This window comes from Haemaphysalis longicornis, unplaced genomic scaffold (genome assembly GCF_048455015.1).
Source record: "Haemaphysalis longicornis isolate Haplotype H1 unplaced genomic scaffold, Haemaphysalis longicornis Haplotype H1 scaffold_2, whole genome shotgun sequence".
NCBI classification, from domain to species: Eukaryota; Metazoa; Arthropoda; class Arachnida; order Ixodida; family Ixodidae; genus Haemaphysalis; species Haemaphysalis longicornis.
The window spans coordinates 127,803,324-127,822,706 of record NW_027526295.1 but is presented as its reverse complement, the minus strand read 5'-3'; the positions used below and the strand labels follow the sequence as shown (position 1 = coordinate 127,822,706).

At 46.6% G+C, this 19,383-nt stretch overlaps 1 protein-coding gene across 2 annotated transcripts in view; it reads right to left on the bottom strand.

Moving 5' to 3' along the window:
• Positions 1-19,383, bottom strand: part of LOC144169204 (uncharacterized) — a 215,640-nt gene that overhangs the window by 39,988 nt on the left and 156,269 nt on the right. For both annotated transcript variants that reach the window (XM_077698246.1, XM_077698247.1), the window contains 2 exons: positions 12,381-12,588; positions 6,243-6,397 (listed from right to left, as the gene is read on the bottom strand). In XM_077698246.1, coding sequence (XP_077554372.1) covers positions 6,243-6,397; positions 12,381-12,588 — 363 coding nt within the window. The remainder of the gene's footprint in view (positions 1-6,242; positions 6,398-12,380; positions 12,589-19,383) is intronic.

Sequence of the window (19,383 nt, the reverse complement as noted above, 5' to 3'; positions counted from 1 at the left end):
TTCGTCTGGGCGGAGCGCTAGATACGATAAAGAAAAAAACAAAACAAGCAACCCGGTTGTTTGTGCGACCGCATAAAAAGCAGCAGGGCAGAAAGTGCAACCATCGTGACAAGGTTGAAAGCAATCGTCAGAAAATCTGAGTACCAAAATGTTCGAGGTGGGCTACAAGTGATTATACTTATCGCGTATTCCCAGCGTGACTTAGGCCCAACTTTATGGGGCATTAGGCTAAATTTCTATTTGTCACACTCCAAGAATTCATTCATAATAAAGGTTGACTTTCACAGCGGCGGCCGATCACAGGGTGAACTGTGGATGCACGCTTGCGTAGCAACCGTTCACGCGACGATTTGCGAATGCTACACTGCGATTGCAAAACAGCACGGATTACAAAGTATTTAGGTAATGTTACCTAGAACACTGTTGCAGCGTAAAACTTAATCAAACGACCCGGTTGAAGCACTTCGAAACGCACAGCGGTGGGTATCACAAGCGGACGCGAAATCCAACACAGACACAGTTGAAGCACTTCTAACTTCGTTAAAATATACAGAACTAGGAGTGTGGTTGAATAACAGCGCATCCGTCCCAGAAAGCGAAATCCAACGCGCGAATGAAACACTTGCCGCTTCACATGGAGGAAAGAAATGGGTATTCACTGCCTGCCGGCCGCCGGGCCAAGAGCGGGGAGTGTGTGCGCCGGCAGAACAGCCCCGCAACCCTTCGCCTTTCCCTCTCGCACTCCTCCTTTTCTCCCTTTCGTGGGTGATGCATCGCCGAAATCGGAATACGCGACGTGGCCACATGGGCATGCCCAGATCTGTCGACAGGGCATCGCTGGAGGGGCGTGAACGTCATTGGTCGCTATTCCGGATCGTCACGTGACGCCAGCCTACTTAAGCAGCCTATTTTCCCGGCTCTGGTGGGTTTTCGTGCCGAAATGAGGACCGCACGCTTACGGCTCCTCTTTCATCAGGTTGGTGAATTTTACTGTTATAAACGAGTGCCCATGCGCTCAAGGTAGGTACCGAAACCCAAAGAGTCTGCGTGTATGAGCATTGTAAATGTACAATGCATGTAAATGTACAATAGTCATTGTAAATGTACAATGCACAAATGTATACCCGAGGCAAGTATAATCTTAGCTGGTGATGTTGAAGTTAATCCCGGGCCTATAAATAAGCAAACAGGGCAGAAGCTTATCGAAACCATGCGACGTATAGCTAAAATAAAAGAAGACCACCAAATAATAGTAAAAAACTCAGGGCGCTAATAAAGCACCAGAAATCACTTGAAGAAACAATTGATAAACTGGCATCAAAACTGGAAGGTTTGACTGAAGTAACTTCCGTAAAAACTACCGAAGAACTTCAAGCTCAGAACTGCCAGTTGTGTGATGCTATGCGTAACGTAATACACAAGCAGGACGATTTAGAAAACCGGTCACAAAGGAATAATTTACTTTTTTTTGGTTTTAGCGACGCTGATAAAGAAATTTGGGATGAATTAGAGGCGAAAGCTATCTCTTTATGCGCAGAAAAAATAAATGTGCCGGTGAGTCCTTCTTCAATTGAGAGAGCCCACAGGATAGGAAAGTGCGCTGAAGGAAAACTAAGGCACATATTTGTTAGATTTGCTGAATTCAATGATAAACTGCGAGTACTATCTGCAGCTTCGAAGCTGAAGGGTACTGACTTTTCGTTAAGCGAAGATTTCTCAAAAACTGCGGGCATTTCCAGAAGCAAATTGGTAGCGTTTGCACGTACATAAAACGCCAAGATAACCCTAAAGTACCATAAGCTAACCATGGATGGTAAAACACATTTCTGGGATGCATCAGGCAGCACTGTTCGAGAATGTGGTTCGAGTAGTCGAACCGCAGTGCTTAGCCAGAGTGAGTTGAGCAATGAAGCTAGTGTTATTGTCCAAAACAGCAATCAGTAGCAACCATTGCCCGCTGCTTCGCAATCATCCCGACTAAATCCGCGTGCATCTGATGACCTGTCAATTATCGTAGTTAATTGTCGAAGTCTCAAAAATAAGGTTACGGAATTTACTGCACTGTTGAGCATGTTGTACCCAATGTTGTTATTGGTACAGAATACTGGTTGAACTCTGATATAACTAGTTCTGAGATCTTTCCTTCGGGATTCACAGTCTATCGGAGAAACAGAGATGCTCGGGGAGGTGGTGTATTCATTCTGGTTAACGACATTATCGACAGTGAACCCTTAAATAATTTTGACAGCGTCTCAGAATTGGTGTGGTGCAGCCTACACGTATCACATGGAAACAGTCTTGTAGTTAGCTCTTTTTATAGATTACCCAGTTTTAATAGCATCGAACCATTTGGTAGTTTATCGAGAACGTTATCTGTTTTCGCATTGGAAAAAGTTATATTAGGGGGTGACTTAAACATGCCAGAAGTTGAATGGTACGAACGTTTACCGGTTGAAAGCAGCCGAAACACGCTTCAAACCACCTTTTACGAACTAATTCAAGTCTGTGGACTACATCAGTTTGTTTATTTACCAACCAGTGTTGGTACTACTGGAGGTAGCGTACTGGATCTACTGTTCGCTAACGATACTGATCTAATCGAGTCTGTTACGATTGTCCCAAGCATCGGTGATCATAAAGATGTGCTTGGTTCCATTGTTTGTGGAAGACCTGTGTGCAGTAAGCAGCGTCCGCGGAAAGTGTACATGAATAACAGAGGTAATTATGACGCAATAACAACGAACTTGACTCTTTCTTTCCAACATTCTTAGATAAGAGTTGTCACTCTAATATGAACGATTTGTGGGCGCTTTTTAAAGAAAAGCTACTTTATTTTAGTAATATGTATATACCGTCTTGACTGTTGTCGGGGAAACAGCGCTCTGAAAAACCTTGGATGAATTATAAGCTCCGTTCCTCAATAAAAGCAAAATCACGGACATTCAAAAAGTACTATAATATAGGCCATCCTGCCCTCTAAACTAAGCTAAACTCGATGAATAAAAAACTTAACAATGAACTACGGCAAGCGAAGCATGCGTACTTGTCAGGTCTAGCTGATAAAATCAAAACAAATCCGAAAGAAGTTTGGCGATATATAAAGAGTAGTAAAAAAGACTGCATGCAATACCATCGATAATTAATGATAATAAATTGGTTAAAGATGACGTGAGTAAAGCTGAATGCTTTAGTAAGTACTTTCCTTCTGTATTTACCACACATCAACTGAGTGTAGTTATTGGATATTTCATATACTTGCCCAACATGGACGAAATCGTTATAACTGAACCAAGTGTACGTGCTCTGCTGGTTAACCTGAACCTACATTCTGTAAATGGTCCTGATGGTATCTCTAATCATGTACTGAAGCGTTGCGCATCTACTATTTCTCCCTTCCTAGAAATACACTTTAATAAATCACTGCATGATGCAATGTTACCAAAGGTTTGGAAATTGTCTAGCATAACTCCGATTCACAAGAAAGGTGATAAGGAAACGTACACAATTATCGGCCGCTGTCCTTAACATCGGTGTGCCGAGAGACTTCAGAGTATATAATTTATTCAGGCCTAATGAAACACCTCCAGGATAATGATTTCTTCACAGCTACACAGCACGGCTTTCGCTCCGGATTATCTTGCACAACCCAATTAACAGAATTTATCCACTATATCACACTTGGTATAAACAACAGCACACAGATAGATGCAGTATTTCTAGACCTAAAAAAGGCGCTTGATGTGCTGTCGCATAACCTACTTTTGTTTAAATTATCTAGTCTAGGAATTCTAGAACGTTTACTCGGCTGGATCAAAGAATATGCGTGAACAACCTGTCGTCGTCAATGGCGCGTCGTCTTCCCCTGTTGAAGTCTTATCCGGAGTACTACAGGGGTCTGTGTTCGGACCATTGTTGTTTCTAATATTTTTAAATGACATGCCAGCTGATCTTAAATCTACTGTTAGACTGTATGCAGATGACTGTGTGTTATGTCTTCCAATTAGGTACATAAATGACGCGAAAATTTTTCAGACTGACCTGGACGCTGAACCAAGTTGGTGCGATCAATGGAAAATGTCATTGAATATAAAGAAGTGCTTCCATGTAAAATTTACAAATAAGATAAATAAGTTAGTAACTTCGTACCGCATAAATGAAACCGCCTTGCAAATGTGCAATGAAGTTAGATATGACGGTGTCACATTTTCTTCGACTATGAATTGGTCTGCGAACGTGGACACAGTTCCGGCGAAAGCATCCCGGATGTTGTATTTTTTTCAGAGGAACTTGAAGCACGCCCCTACAGGATTGAAGGAAACGTTGTACGTCACTAACATTAGGCCTGTGCTAGAATGCGCTTGCCAATTATGGGATCAATTTACTAATAAGAATATTGATAAGTTTGAGCGCGACCAATAACGAGCAGCACGCTTTGTAACAGGCAATTACAATTTCACTGTCAGAAGCTCGAGTATTGTTGACGGACTGTGATGGAAATCTTTGGCAGCACGTAGGAAAGTATTCACGTCAAAATGTTTATTGAACATTTTAAGCGGTAACACAGGAAATAAAAATATTTATATTAAAGAACCTCATCATATCACTACTAGACGAGATAATCCAAGAAAAATTAGACCGTATCAGTGCCGCATTGATGTCTTTAAATACTCATTTTTTCTCTAAAACGATTGAAGATTGTAATGCTCTACCCAGAGAAGTAGTTGCCGCATCTGTTTTTCACACTGTCATCGATGGTTTTGTGATGTAATATGTAACAGTTGTGTATTATGCTCCGCCATTGTATTTCTAAGTGATGTTGCCCTTTTGTGTATTGCCGTTTTCTGTGATTGCTTTGTACATCAAGATTGTAACCCCCCTACAATAATGCGATATCGGCGCTGTAGGTATATGTAATAAACCGAAATAAATAACTGTTGGTCCCTAAGGGTAACAGAGTGAATCCCTAGAGAACGCAAGCGTGGCAGGGGGCACCAGAAAGTTCGATGGGCAGATGAGATGTAGAAGTTTGGAGGGACAAATTGGTGGCAATTAGTACAGGACCGAGATAATAGGAGATCTATGGGGGAGGCTTCTCCCCTGCCATGGGCGTAGACAGGCTGCTGACGATGATGTTTTTTCGTGCAACTACATGCTTGTTTTTAGTTCAGCTTATCTCCATTCAAATTATCTCCATTGAAAATATTACCACATTCTTCCTCTACTCGAGTGGGGAATAAAATATTTGTAGGGAAACAAGTAGCCTTAGGCTTGGTTTTTACCCGCATACTTGCAACAAAACAGTGCAAAGAGGAAGGAGCTCATTACTTGACAACTGCAAGCTTGCCGCTGGGAGAACTAGGTCTTAACAGTGATACACACTGGTTCCAGGGAACGAGCAGTGTGCATCTTGCATTAAAACGGGAATTGTTTGCCTTTCACACCTTCTAGCCCCCACCGCGATTCGGTAAACAGCTTCCTTTGTGGTAGCTATGGTTTTACTAGCTCATAACATGCTTACTTGACCCAAATAAGTAAGAAGAGAATGATATAGCAATGTTTTTCCCCCATGGAATCCTGTGACAAAGAGCCTGCATTAATTATACCGAGCGTTGGCTGGAAAAGTAATCGGTTTTGAAGCCTACAGCGATGCTAGGTTGTTTACAAATTTTCGTTCAGAATCTGGTTTTGGTTGTGTGTTACGGTGATGTTAAAATACTGATAATATTCTTGTAACCTTGCCAAACAAAGTTGTTTGATTTTCAGCTTTTGAAGAACTTGTACACTTTGTGCCACAACCATGCAAAATGGGTTTTCTGTGCCATGAAAAGACGTGCTAATCACCTTAATTTATTATTGGCATAAACGTACAAGTAATTAGCATTATGAGGTTTAAATGCGGAACGTATCTTACGGGTATGTCACTCGCCTTATTCATTCAATGTGTTCCAACTTCATTTCTTACTTGGTGGTCTATAAAATACGCAACTCTAATGTGTGTATTTTATAAACAAATACTGCGTTCCTAGAAATACGTTTACCAGTTATTGTTGGAAGGAATTAATCCATCCTCATATTATGCTATAGTAAAACTACACTCTATAGGTTTGGTCAATTGTACCCGCCTAATACTTTTGTATAACAGAAGTTGTGAAAAAGAAAGGGAGAAAAGGCGCCACACATAAGAAAAACAAGAAAGTTCCAAGGTTGTGGGCGAAGAAAAAGATCAGACGATAACTCCGTACCTCATGCCCAGCAATGAAGTTTAGACTGCACCGTAACACAGCGGTGTCGCCCGCTAATATGGCAGCAGTCGGCCGAACTTCGGTAGCCTCAAGTTCCTCACTGCTAGCTGCGTCGAGGTCACTCCCAGGAATTGGTGCCGCGCGGACAAGGTAATCTGCACCAAATTAAAGAATGAAAAATTGTATTTTAGGTCATTCAAGCACAGGATCATACGTAATTATTGGCTGTACCCTCTTCCTAGTAGTCGTTTGACGTGAGAGGTACAAAACTCGGCCGCGGTGTTTGCCTTGGAGCCTTGATGTTTTGTTCTCTTTATTGGGAGCATGGATGGGAATCCAGATGAATTTTGATTAGACCAGAAGAGTCTGGGAAAGGGACGGCAAAGCAGCAGCCTTTCTCTGGACTTCCTTCGTCAGAACTGGCCTGCGCTGGACTTCTTTCGTCAGAATTGGCCTGCGCTGGACTTCCTTTGTGAGAACTCGGATTTCATAGAACTCGGATTTGTCACCCACCCGGGTCAAACGTACGGTATTCGTGAGGCTCAGAAGAAAGTGAAGGGGGTCGCACAAGCCATGCTGTTTGAATGGAAGCTCCTGGCCACCGCTCCTTTTGAATTTGCACAGAAGCGGAGGAAGGGTTAGTGGTCACTTGGCTGTGATTAACAAGACACGGATGATAGCTTTGATTGTTTCTAGCTCAGTACGTTCCCTCAGTTTTCAGGAACTGCTTGCCTTGTGCATCGTAGCGGTATGGGCTCCGACTGCAGGGCAACGAAGTAGCAGGTCAAGGTGGTGCTTCGTATCAGTGCAATCATCAAGACTATCATTGTAGCGAGCAGAAACACATATTGTGTATCCAATATACCTGTTATAACTGACTGCTGGCTTGGAGTGGGCTGGCTGCCAATGCGCGCGGGTGGAAGATCAGGATGAATGCACATGAGCACCGTGTCGGATGCGATGGAGTCTGATGCGAGAGGGGCACTTCTTGAGGGCAACGTTTGGGCTGCTAACGCTTGCCATGGTGGCTGCTCTGGCAAAGGCAGCGGATCATGTTGCAGGCAGTCATTGGCACAGAGGCAGTCATTGGCACCTAACAGTTCAGAGGATTTGCCATTCTTGGGACAATCTTTTGGTTTGAAAAAATGGTGACTTGCGTGGCTGTATGCTGCAACAGCGTTGGTTTTGGTGGCTCGAAGATGAGACATGCTTGTGCTACCGCTACCCAGTCCTCACTACGAATGAGAAGGAGTACATTATCATCCAAAACAGCAGCTTCAACAACTCCTGATAATGGGCCAACATATATCTTTAAAAATGCAGAATGGACAGGAACCACTGTGCTCCTATGACCACAGCAAGAGGGTGCTCAGTCCACAAGGTGACCATGCTTGCATGCACAAAGGCATTAGATATCAGCGCCAGTTTGATTCCCGAGTCAGGAAACGCTTCGCATTCACCCACTCCCACGTCGGTTGCGTCGAAGAAGGGGCAGGGCTGCTGCGAGCCATCAAACCTAATGGGTGCACTGTGCAGTGCTGGAGGCAGCTGTGCCCTGGGCGTCGTTGGAGGCGCTGATGATACTGCCGGAGGTAAGCAGCTTGTTCGAGTAGGGAATTTCGATGTCTAGTGCCCCGAGGCATGACATTGGTAGCAGACGGCTTGGAACAGGTCTTGGCCTCGACGAAAAGCAGGGGTTCCATACTGCGGGGAAATAGCTGCGTAAACGGCTTCTTGTTGATCAGTGGGCGGCTCAGAAATGCGCGCTCTAGGTGTACCTCGTGAAAGCGGTAGTGGCGACGGTTGTGGGTGAGGCTTTTGACGCTCCACAGAGCTAGAGGCACAAAATTGTTGCACCAGCTGCCTTACAAACCACCAGCTGGTGGCGGGCTTGCTTTGGCATGGAGATGTTGCGCGCTATTGTCGAGGCTGCTTCAGGTGGTGTTAAATAAGCTATCGGGGATGTCCGATTGGCCGGTATAGCGGTGAGGATGTGTTGTTTAAGCAGTCTCTGCATCAGGTAGCCTATCTTTTGAGCATCAGAAACCTTTACGGGGCAACGCTCAATGGTTCTCAACTTGGCAACGGCAGACTCGTGTAAGGTTTCGCCTGGGGCCTGAGGTTCCTTCATAAGCTTTTCTTGCCACGCGATAAGGGTCATGCCTGCGGAAAGTGTGTCCTTTAGGGATGCACTCCAAGTGGCCCAAGTGGCGTAATGGTTACTCAACGCGAGGTGCCAGTTCCGCGCCGTACCTTCGAGCTGGCTGAGAGTGGTCAGGCGTGTGGTAGCGTCGTCCCACGAAGCAAGCTACTCAACTCGTTGCACGTCATCAAGCCATAAGTTGACGCTATGGCTGTGCCAACCGTCAAACTACGGGATCAAAGACGACAGTTCTGGCAGTGTCGTCACCCTTATTTGCAGGGCAAGATAGCTGCTGGGACGAGAAGGCAAGACTCTGTAGCGTGGATGCGAATAGCGTTAAAGGCGCCACGGCCGGCGAGGCAGAACCCTTCGCTTCAAACGGGGGGCCAGCTTCAAGCTGCTGCCGAATGTCGGCCTCGAGTAGCTGAATAAGGTCGTCTTAGGGTCCGGTGTTTTCCCGCTGCCGCCATGGCAATTCTTCACTTATGAGGTCGATGCCTAAATGCGACATCTTCACTGGGTCGAGGAACTCCCGCGCAATTCCGGGCATGATATTCCGCCGAGGCGGCTGCGCGCAGGCGTTCACACACACAACACAATCTTCCCGGCACGTTCACCAGCAAGTTCACGCACACGCGCACAAGGAGGCGAGCGAGCGAGCGGCGGGAAACGTTCGGGCGAGGAAGACGAAATGGAGCACCGGCTGTCGAACGACGATGGCAGGCTTAGTTATCGTGGAGGCGAACTTTCGTGGCTCCACAGAGGCTCGGGCGTCGACGGCGCCAGATGTGAGGGCTAGGAGTGAGAGCTGGGGCGTTGAGGTGTCATTCCAAGGCGCATTGGACTTATCGAAAGGAAAGCGTTGATTAGAAGATTTAACGACAGGACTGACCACGCCCTAAGGTGGCAACAAAATACAGAACAAGCAAGCGCGTCCCAGGCCTCACATAGGCCTGGAGCTGCGTCGGCGTAATGCCAGAGAAGGTGTCGTTACGGATTAGTATTGATTATGGCACATGCAGGCGCTCACACCAGACAGTAGCACTGGCACCCAAGTGCCTTGGCATTGAGGACCAAGATGAAGTGTCAAGATGGGGGAAGGTGGATGGTGACTTCATAAAGGTAAAGTGTACCGCGGTTGTTCTGAAATGCAACCTAAGCATGGGTGTTGCGGACAAAACCGATATTCCGATAGGTCTGTACGGAACATCAGTACGATAAGAAATAGGCGCTCAGAGTAATAACACATTTCATTAACCTTGCTTGACAAATACATCAATGAATTACAAGCGTCAAGCTGACATTCGATTAGCCAGCAAGAGGGATCAAATTAATTTGGTAGAATTCACATTGAGTGTAACTGAAACCATTAAAAAACCCGCTACTACCGACCAGCCCGGAAAAGGCGGAAATCCGTCTTGATCTTCCCTTCAGCGTCGGAAAAGGCACATCTACACTATCCAGTGACCACAGTCTCACGTCCGGTATGACCAGCTTGGCTATTGGCCTCTGCTAGCAGTGAACGAAGAGCGATGCAAGCTTGAGAGATGTAACACAAAGTCTAAAAGCAAGTGCGAGACGGGAAATGTGCATCTTTGCACGAAAAACCTTTTCAACGCTTACTACTCAAATTAAGCTGTTTTTGTCATTGTAAAAGCATTTCCATTGTCGCTATTACTTTGCATCTTCAGATTTGTCCTTATAAGAGGAAGTAAATTGTTGGCTTACTTTTTTGTGTTATCGCTTTCCAACAACCACTAATCCCTGGGCCCATATATATCGGACACGTCGCCATCATTTATTTTTATTGAGCGGTTAGAATGTGGTCTTGTATTGTTATTTTGGCTTTACTGAGCTAATTTCACGGAAAACAAATCTTCCAATAAAAGAACTTCTGGCCAGAATGGGCTAAGGTGAAGATATCCTAGTTCAAAGTAAGCAAAAAAATGGGCGTGCGTGGGGCACGTAATGCGCATAAGGGACAAATTGTGTATCGCCAGTTTAACAGAGTGGCTCCCATTAGACCGTTAAAGGGACACTGAAGTGAATTTGTCAAGCTCCCGTTTTTGCTTGCACTGCGTAGACTGGTCAAATTAGCACACTTTTCATCGTTTATCCGGTTGAGAAATCGATAATTATTTTACAAAGCGCGAGAGAAGAAAAACTACCATGCGCGGTTTGCGGCGGCCGCACCAACTAAAGCTGTGACGTTAGGAGGAGCGGGCACCGTGATTGGACGATGCCCAAGGTGAGCAACCAAATAAGTTTCGGTGTCGGTTCTGTAAAACACAACCGGTGGCGTTGTTGGATGGGCATTCTCAATAACTCAGTAATCATCGTACCGCGCTTCTGCCATGTTGTCAGCTGTAAAAATGCATAAAGATAAGCCTGCCAGGACGGCTTGGAATCGTAGCATTCACTAGCCGAGACCTACGCAGTACATGAACGCCCTCCGCATACCCGCAGACGCCCAAATGTCATGCGTTTTCCCCCATATTTCGAGCTTGCCTCCCTCATGCCTGTATCGTAAAAAGCGTGTTCGCACCAGGCCAAGGGTCTGTTTATTCTGGCCTGTCCCCACTGCCTGCAAGCAGTCGGTGCTTATGGCAACAGCACGCCAACGCGAACTCGCTAGCGCGCCAGTGCCAGCCTGCGCGCGTTCTGTGAACTAGTTCGTAGAGCCATGAACGTTGCGGCCCCAAAAAAGGTGAACTCAACGTAGAAAACATCGGCGGAAAACGAAAAAGTTAACTTACAAAAAAAAAAGCACGTACCCGCGGGGATTCGAACTCGTGACTTGCAAAATACTTGCAGTGACATACCTAGCACCCCAGGCCACTCGGCCACGGGCCGGGCTCTGCTGACCTTGGTAATATAGGGTATATATTGTACAGCCAGTTTACACTTTTATTTAGTTTTGGCATTTCAAGCAGCTTAGGTGACTATTTGTTGCATAGCGCTCGTGCAGTAAGCGTCGCCCGAGTTTCTACAATAGCTCACGTCTAGCAATTGCATTTCGTAGACGGAAAAGCGTTCGAAGATGCGTAGTCGTGCTGCTGACCGCTGTGCTTGTTCGCCCAGCGCAAAAAAGTTCTTCCCGCACCCTAGTTTTACGCCGTACGGTAAAAATATCAGTTGATTTTATTTCCTTAGTACCTATATTGACTTCGCTTTCTCTTCTCCCGCCTACAAGAGGCCTTATATTTTCCTACTGGCGTACCAGTCAGCGAAGCGTCGCATGTGCGCTTGTGCAGCGCTTGTGTGAAGCGACCTTGACTTGGAGCTAGATACAGTGTACAAACTAACCAAGTAAAGAAAGGCAGATTCTTCCATACACAAACGTGTCCTGGCTTCGTTTCAACTGAGCGAACGAATTGCAACGACCCTTCGGCGGCCGGCGGACGAAACGCTGGGCCGACTGGCTCTGTCTGCAGCCCGGGGAGCCGTGCAGTAGCGCAGCCAATTGCGAGCTCGGCTCCTCTCGACGTCACACGAAAACGCCGCAGAAAATGGGCGAGCGTAAAGAGAGGAGGACAGCATTTTCGAATTAATTTTTCTACTAAATAAAATCGCGTAAACGCGCCTAGGGTGGTCGAAACATGGCCTGGGGACTCCGGACTACAATTTTTGCAAGTAATCCCGCAATGTTTACATATCACTTCAGTGTCCCTTTACTTCAATAGGGGTCGGCCGAGGAGTCGATGGAGAGATGAGATGGGAAAATTCGGGAGGAAAGCATGGACTCTACGAGCACTCGCCAGGAGTATACCTGAGGGCAGCGGGCACAAACTCTTCTGGAGACGTGGCTGGAGATTTTTGGGAAAGGCATTCGTCCTGCAGTGGACACAACCACGCTGATGTTGTTGTTGATTATGATGATGACAAAGAAAACCACGGGCTTTGCGAGAACATAAGCACATTAAAGAGAAACATAGGCACATATGGCTATTTCCGGCTAATTAAATGAAGCAAAAAGCCCTGGTCAAGCGACTTACCGGGAACATCAATGGCGAAGCGCACATTTTCCATGAGATACCTGTTAACCCGACACAGGAAAGAACCGTTCACTGCATCTTCAGCATCCTGTGCAGTCAGCATGAAGGAGCGTCCTTTCAAGGTCAACAGTGAGTGTTGAAGCTCCATTGGGATCACGCGGAAGTGCAGGGTTCTGATCTTTCTTGGGTCATTGCGAGTAAATCCAATCTGAAATAAGGCCCATCTTTTATAAAAATCAATTTGGACTATTGGGATAGCGACATTATGAGTTTATAAACTGTAATCACAAGCTTTCAGGATAACCTAGCTGCAAAGCAGGAACGCGGCCCCGAGAAAGGCTTACGCAGCGGCTACACTGGATTTCTTTCACTACAATGAAAACACTACAATAAAAAACAAAGGTGTAAAATGGTTGCGGATGTAATTTCAGTTTGGTGCCTTATATTTAGCCTAATAGGTGTTAAGAGGAAAGCCTCAGTGGTCCCACTCCGTGATTAAGCACCGCTGTTCTTGTTGGCTCGTCAAGAAAATTTAAACAGTAAACAAATGTAAAACAAACGCGCGCTGTCATAGGATATGAGCACTGGGTCTGCACAGTAGCATCCCGGTACGCTAGCAAATGTGCTATGTTCACACCTCGCGAGCATAGAACAAAAGTGTTTGTCACTGTTGATTCATTTTTAGTGGCAAATAACAACGCAGCCTCAATTGCATTGCCTATTGCGTTAGCTGAAAACTTCCAAACAGCCACGGTCCAGTTCCTCTCCCGTCGCCTTTCGCGCTCGCTAGCGTTACCACGTGCTGCCATCCGGAGTACTGTCCGACTTGCAGCGCCGCTTCACGGAAACTATGCGGCACAATCTACAGGGTTTGTGCAACCATTGCAAGGGCCTTTGCGTCGCGCAGTTCCTCCGGTGTTCCGGGGTGTGGTGTGCGCCAACGTATACGCCTAGAGCATCTTAGTGCGGGAGGGTGCCCGTATAAGATTTGTGCGGTCAGTTTCCAGACGCCGCCGTGAGGACGTCGCTACGCTACCATAAAGCCGTGCAGAAAAGCTCCCTCTACAGCCACGCCACCACTGCTGGTGCTGGCGGCGCTGCGCCAAGCTTTGGCGGCTGCGCTGCACACGCGGATGCCCATCGGCCGATTGAGGAACAGCGTGGGAGTCCGGTGTGCAGTTCCGCGCGGCGTGTTTTCGTGTGCGTCTAAGGTTTCGTGTATGCTGCCGTTTACCTTATGTGCGTTTGCGTAGCGGAACGATGGAGCGTTGCGCGCCTGGCTGCATGAAAAGCAAAGTACAAAGAAAATATTTTTAAGATGTCCAACGACGACTGAAGGTACTTTTGCGCATTGTTCGCGACACTCATCTATGCAAGGACGCGTTCAGAGCTGAGAATGGACACCTTCTTGAGTGCCGCGTTCCCTGGAACGAAATACATACTTGCTATAGAGTTCTATTTCTTTTAAAGATTAGGTCGACTGCCGGAGCTAGAATACAGCTAACACAAATCATTTCTTTGCGAAAGAACCGGGTTAATTCATTCGCGCTTTGACTTGGCGCATTGGTCGCGTTTTACGCCAGTCATATTTATAAATAAAAATAAAAACTAACCCTTTCTCGGTCTTTGAGAATAAATATAGTTAATGCCAAGTTCACGTAAATGCGCGGATTTTTCGAGAAACGAGGTGACAAATAATGTCGCTAAGCATTATGTCATAAATTGACTATAAAATGCGTATTGGGTTTTGTGAAGATTGAACGCGAAAGAAGGAGCCCCGACGCTTGTGGATCTGCACCCCGCATGGCGGCTGATCCGCGGCTGTGCAACTCCTGCATGCCCGACGGGCGGCTTTCTCTTAGGAATACGGATTACAAAATCGCGGTTGATCTCGCAACCCTCACTTTTTGTTGCGAGCTATATAGAGCTACTGAAAATAGTCCGAAGTCTTGCCTGCTGCTCCCCAATGGAAAGCCGTCCACGCGACAGACAATGCGGGCGGCGTTCCACATACACACTTGAAGTTTGAAGCCGGAATCGGGAGCTGTGAGGGGCCGTGCACTCGCTTTGCAAAATTCACAAAACTGCAATCTTGAAACAATAAATTTGTAGAATAGTGATTGCCACGTCACACCCGAATGTGACTGCACGTGATCAGAACGCGTGCACATCAGGGCACAGAAACCTGGTCCCTTGCAAGCTGTGGCGTGTGGCAATGTGTTTTATGTTTATCGCCCCAAAGTTCTCTCTTAGGTGTGAATGTAAATTGCGTTCGCGTGCCCCACGTACACACTCGTCACATTTCCGGGACGCGATTTCAAAAGTCGAAGCCCATTTCTCTGCACAATGAAGGCTCAGTATTTCATGTTCCGTGCTAAGTAAAGATCACCATAGGCATGGCAGGAGATTGCAGACCAGACTCCGGACAAATTGACCTCGCTTTGCGACATCTCCTCCCGGAAACTTCTGAAGCCGGGTGCGCATTTTTAATGCAGCGGTATGCGGTAAGCGACAGCTATTTTACAGGGAACAGAAGCACGCGCGTGTTTAGCACAGCGGATTTAAATGCTGGCCGCTTGTCGGCGTTACTCGTGTTCGTCAACGAACATAGCCTGCGTGTTTTACTCTTGACAGAGAAAACGACTTGTACATCGTAGCGGCATCCGACGTTTGTAAGCTTCTGTGCTATCTTGTGCGTGGATTACATGGCAACCCGTATTCCAATAAACAACTAGTTGTGATGCAGCCCTTGTCTTGAACCTCTTCCTTTTTATCCTCTCGGTTTGAAACATTTCTTCTTCTTGAAACATTTTAAATCAGTTTTGTGGAATTTCGTCAGGCTACAAAAATCATGGGGCAGTAGCATGCCTGCTGGACCGGAGCGCGTTTACGCGTACATCCGAGGTATTTTTGAGACCGATCGTCATGGGAAGTCTCCGAAAAGATGTTTTGGACTCCTTAGGGTGGAATAAGCAGTTAGCTTTATCCACACGGTGAAAGGTGCTTGTATAGGACGCCAGAACGGAGACATAAAGATGCGCTTCCTCGAAAAACCGCCTCGGCATGATTTTGGGGCGTCTTTTAAAGAAACAAATCAGTTGCCGTCGCACCGTATCTAGTTTTTCCCGTTCCGACGCATGGGGTGCGTTCACAATGCGAACAAATGATTCGGCGTTGTCCAACCCATTCTCCGCTGAAGGAGGGCACAGCTGGTTCCCGCGAGAGGCAGCCAGCATGGGAATGCTCTTGGGCGGACTTTTCCACGACGGTGATGTCGTATTCTTCGCCCCATCGTGCTAGGCGTCAAGTCGGGTCCTTTCGACTCATCAGCCAGCAAAGTGAGTGAAGGTCACATTTGAGCACACAAACACGACGGCCAGCACTCCCTTGTAGTTTGCTAGGAAGAGGCTTTTAAAGGTGACATCTTTCCGCGTGTGTAGACTATCATCATTTTGACACCGTCTTGCCGTTGCAAGAGAACTGCTCCCAGGTCAACGTTACTGGCTTCGGTGTAGAGAGTGGTCCCGGTGTTTGTGTGGAAATGGGCGAAGGCGGGTCGCTTGTGCAACCATTTCAGGGGAGTGCCGAATGCCCTCTGCTTCTGTTTAGTCCAGAGTGACCGCACATGATCTCGCGTAACCGGTAACGGAGGAACTGCTATGTGGGCACTCTTCTCAACAAATCCTGGCAATATGAACATAGTCCAAAGCATAAGTCTAATGGCTTTCTGGTTGGGTGGCGTTGAGAATTCGGAAACCGCTTCAACGTTCTCAGTATCGCGGACGAACCCTAGCGCTGCTGACCACTTGGCCAATGAACAGCAGTTGCCCGAGCTCAAAATACCAATTATTGTGTTTATTGTGACAATTATTGTGGCGCCAATTATTGTGGCGCCAAATGGCAATTATTGTGGCGCCAATTCTGGTCTCTTCCTGCCTACTTGCCCACGGGTTTTCACGGCATTGGAATGTCGCTAAGGCGACATACAAGAGATCCGTTGGTCCGTTTGCTGTGATCTTGTGGGCCGAACTACCCAAGCACGCAGAGAGAGCAAGACCCGATTTTTCAAACAGTTGCTTTCACCTCTATCTACCAATAAAAAATAGCTCTAATCCACGCTGTGAAAGTAGTTTGAAAGCAAAGCTTTAAACGACACCGACAATTGTCAATGCGATGTCACTTGAAATCAGACACGTGGCTCTACAAAGACTTAAACAACAGACTCTGCTAGCCATTGCTTGGAATTTACGGGAGTGGCGTCCCAAACGCAGCAGCGTCAGCCACAGCCGAGCGTTGGCAGACCAGAACAAAAAAGAGGATCGTCCTTCGAAGGGTGAGACAGCGGAACCTAACCACCTTGATGTGCTACCTCGGGGCTGCACCACCGCGCGACACTAACGTAGACACTGAAACAATTCGGCATGTGAGCTTAGTGATTCCAGTTTAAACCAATTTGAACTAGTTGTTTAAGTGTGTTTGAGAATAGTGACAAAGCTGAAGGAACTTTTATTATCGCTATTTATCATGAGCCGTTGCTCCTTCCGCCTTTTCTAATTCCTGGTAAAACAAAACCGAATTGGTATTTATCAATATAGAAAACAGAGTCCAATTCGTGGCAAGCAGTGCGCAAAAGGTAGCGTTTCGCAAACGGCTGGATGTCTGTATGTGGTTTGTACATTTTGTTTTCCGGACCTTCAAACCAATCCTCAACGTTTATTGATTGATTGTAGGGTTTAAGCGGCGAAGCAACGCAGGTTATGAGGCGCGCCGTTGTGGAGGGCTACGGATTAATTTTGACCTCCTGGGGATCTTTATCGTGCGCCGTCAGAAAATGCAGCCGCCGCTGCAGGGAATCGAATCCGTGACCTCGTGGTAAGCAGCGCGATGCTTTAGCCACGGAGCCACCGCGGTGGGTCCAATCCTACACGTATCTTTGCCGTACGATGACTTAATAGAGAGTTTTAGCAGTCCGTCCGTTCCGGCGCGTACGTAGCTATCGTGTTGACCGAGACCCGTCTGGGCACTTCGGCAATCGTCACGATAGGGGGATTAGCTCCGCCGGCCTCTCTTGGTCATGTGCGTGCCTCCTCGCCCATCCTCTTTGAGCTTCCGCGCGCGCAGGCGCAGACCGGTCCCGGTTAACCCGGTAACAACGTAACGAACGGAAGGGACGGACTGCTAAAACTCTCTAATGCTGTGCTGTCCGGGTTACACCGGAGGTGCTGTCGAAAAAGTTAATAAAACCGTGCGAAGGAAGCGCGGAATGGACGCGAAGGCGCGCCAAAACAGCCCCAACACACCGTCGCTAAAGCAGACGACAAAGCCGTACCGGCGACGTGACCGCAGGCGAGCTGCACCTCTGCGCTGGAGACGCTGGGTAAATTCGCCGCGCCATCTACAGTGTGTTATGTGACTGAAACTCTGTGCCCCTCCCCCTACCCCCTCCTCCCCGGCAATGGGAGTTTATAGTCCCGCACGCCACGAAAGAAACGCTGGCAGGAAAAGGTAGCAATCGTTGCTTTCAAATACTGGCCGCTGTGGCGTGAGGCCGCATTTTTGGCAAACGGAGGCTTTCGCTTTCGCACGTGGTAGGGCGCGTGTTCCTGTACGTAAGTCGACAATTACAATACTCCAGCATTTCTTGTAGCCTTGTAAAATATATGAACATTTGTAATAGTTCTCTATGTGCATATTTTATTATGCCATAAAAATTCACGGGAATTACTTTTATGTTATCGTGATTGTACCATGCTTTCAAACCTGGGAGCACCTGCCAGCGCCGTTTAGAAACTGCAGCGTAATTGGGACACTGCTGCAAAAACCGGGTGACCCCTGTACAGGCTACGGCGTATCGGAAGCGGTTAAATGGGCGCCAACGTTTATATGCTCCGTGCCGCACCAATATTTCAAACACAAAACAGAGGCTCTTACATTCATGTGGCGGCATCACATCATGTTCGGCTTTTGTAACGGCGACAGCATTAGTTCAACAGTTTAGACAAAATGTGGCGTCGGCCCGAACATGACCGACTAGTGGTAAAGAAAATGACCTGCGGGTAAACAACTAGACAGGTTAGAGAATACTTGGAGCGACTTCACATTTATGAAGATAGCTCCATCAGCAAAGTGGTTTAATAAACTCCGAAGAAAATTGGCAAATGGGATCTTTTGCAAATGGGATCGTAGGGCATCCAGAAGACGAGGCGGGCTTGTATCTCTAACATTTCGCTAACCATGGCTTCAAGACTGATTAATAGATATTAAAAAAAATGGGTTGTGCTTTCCATATATATTTATGGGCTAGGGGTATAGAAAGTTCCATTATAAATAATGATTAAGGTAAAAAGGGGTAATTAGATAATGCTATGAAATTACACATGCAGCAGTTAGGTGGACAGCAAGGCCGGTTCCCCGTTGTAGAGTATGTGCAGGGCTATGGAAGACCATTTACCGAACTTCGCATGCATATAACTGAGAAGAGTGTTGTATAGCAGTGCGTAAGTGTTTATTCCGAGTTTAATATAACCTTATTTTACTATGAGCAACCAAATTCCTTGGCTTTTTGACCATTTAGTTTGTGCTTGTGAGTGTTTTGCTAAACAGAGCGAATTTCCTTTTCCTTTATTTGTATAAGTTTTGTTTTCTGGTTTTCGCCATTTTCTTCGTTTAAGATGCTACAAGGATAAATTTGTTGACTCAGTCAGGTATGCATTGCCGCGCTAATGCTGTGGTACATCTTTGGAGCTTTTTTTGAATTCTTTTGTGGTTGCACTTTTGCTGCGGGTTTTTTTGTAACTTTCTGTTCGCCACGTCACTAGGGTTTATACAAGACGTGTCACATCATTATCATATCCCGGCTTTGGCCAATTAAAGTTATTCTGTCTGTCTGTTTTTGTATACAGTAATCCCTCGTTATAACGAAGTCAGCGGGACGGCTAAAAATGTTGTTATAAGCGGTATTTCGATATAAGAGACAACTCGAGAGAAGCTAAAGTATTTAAAA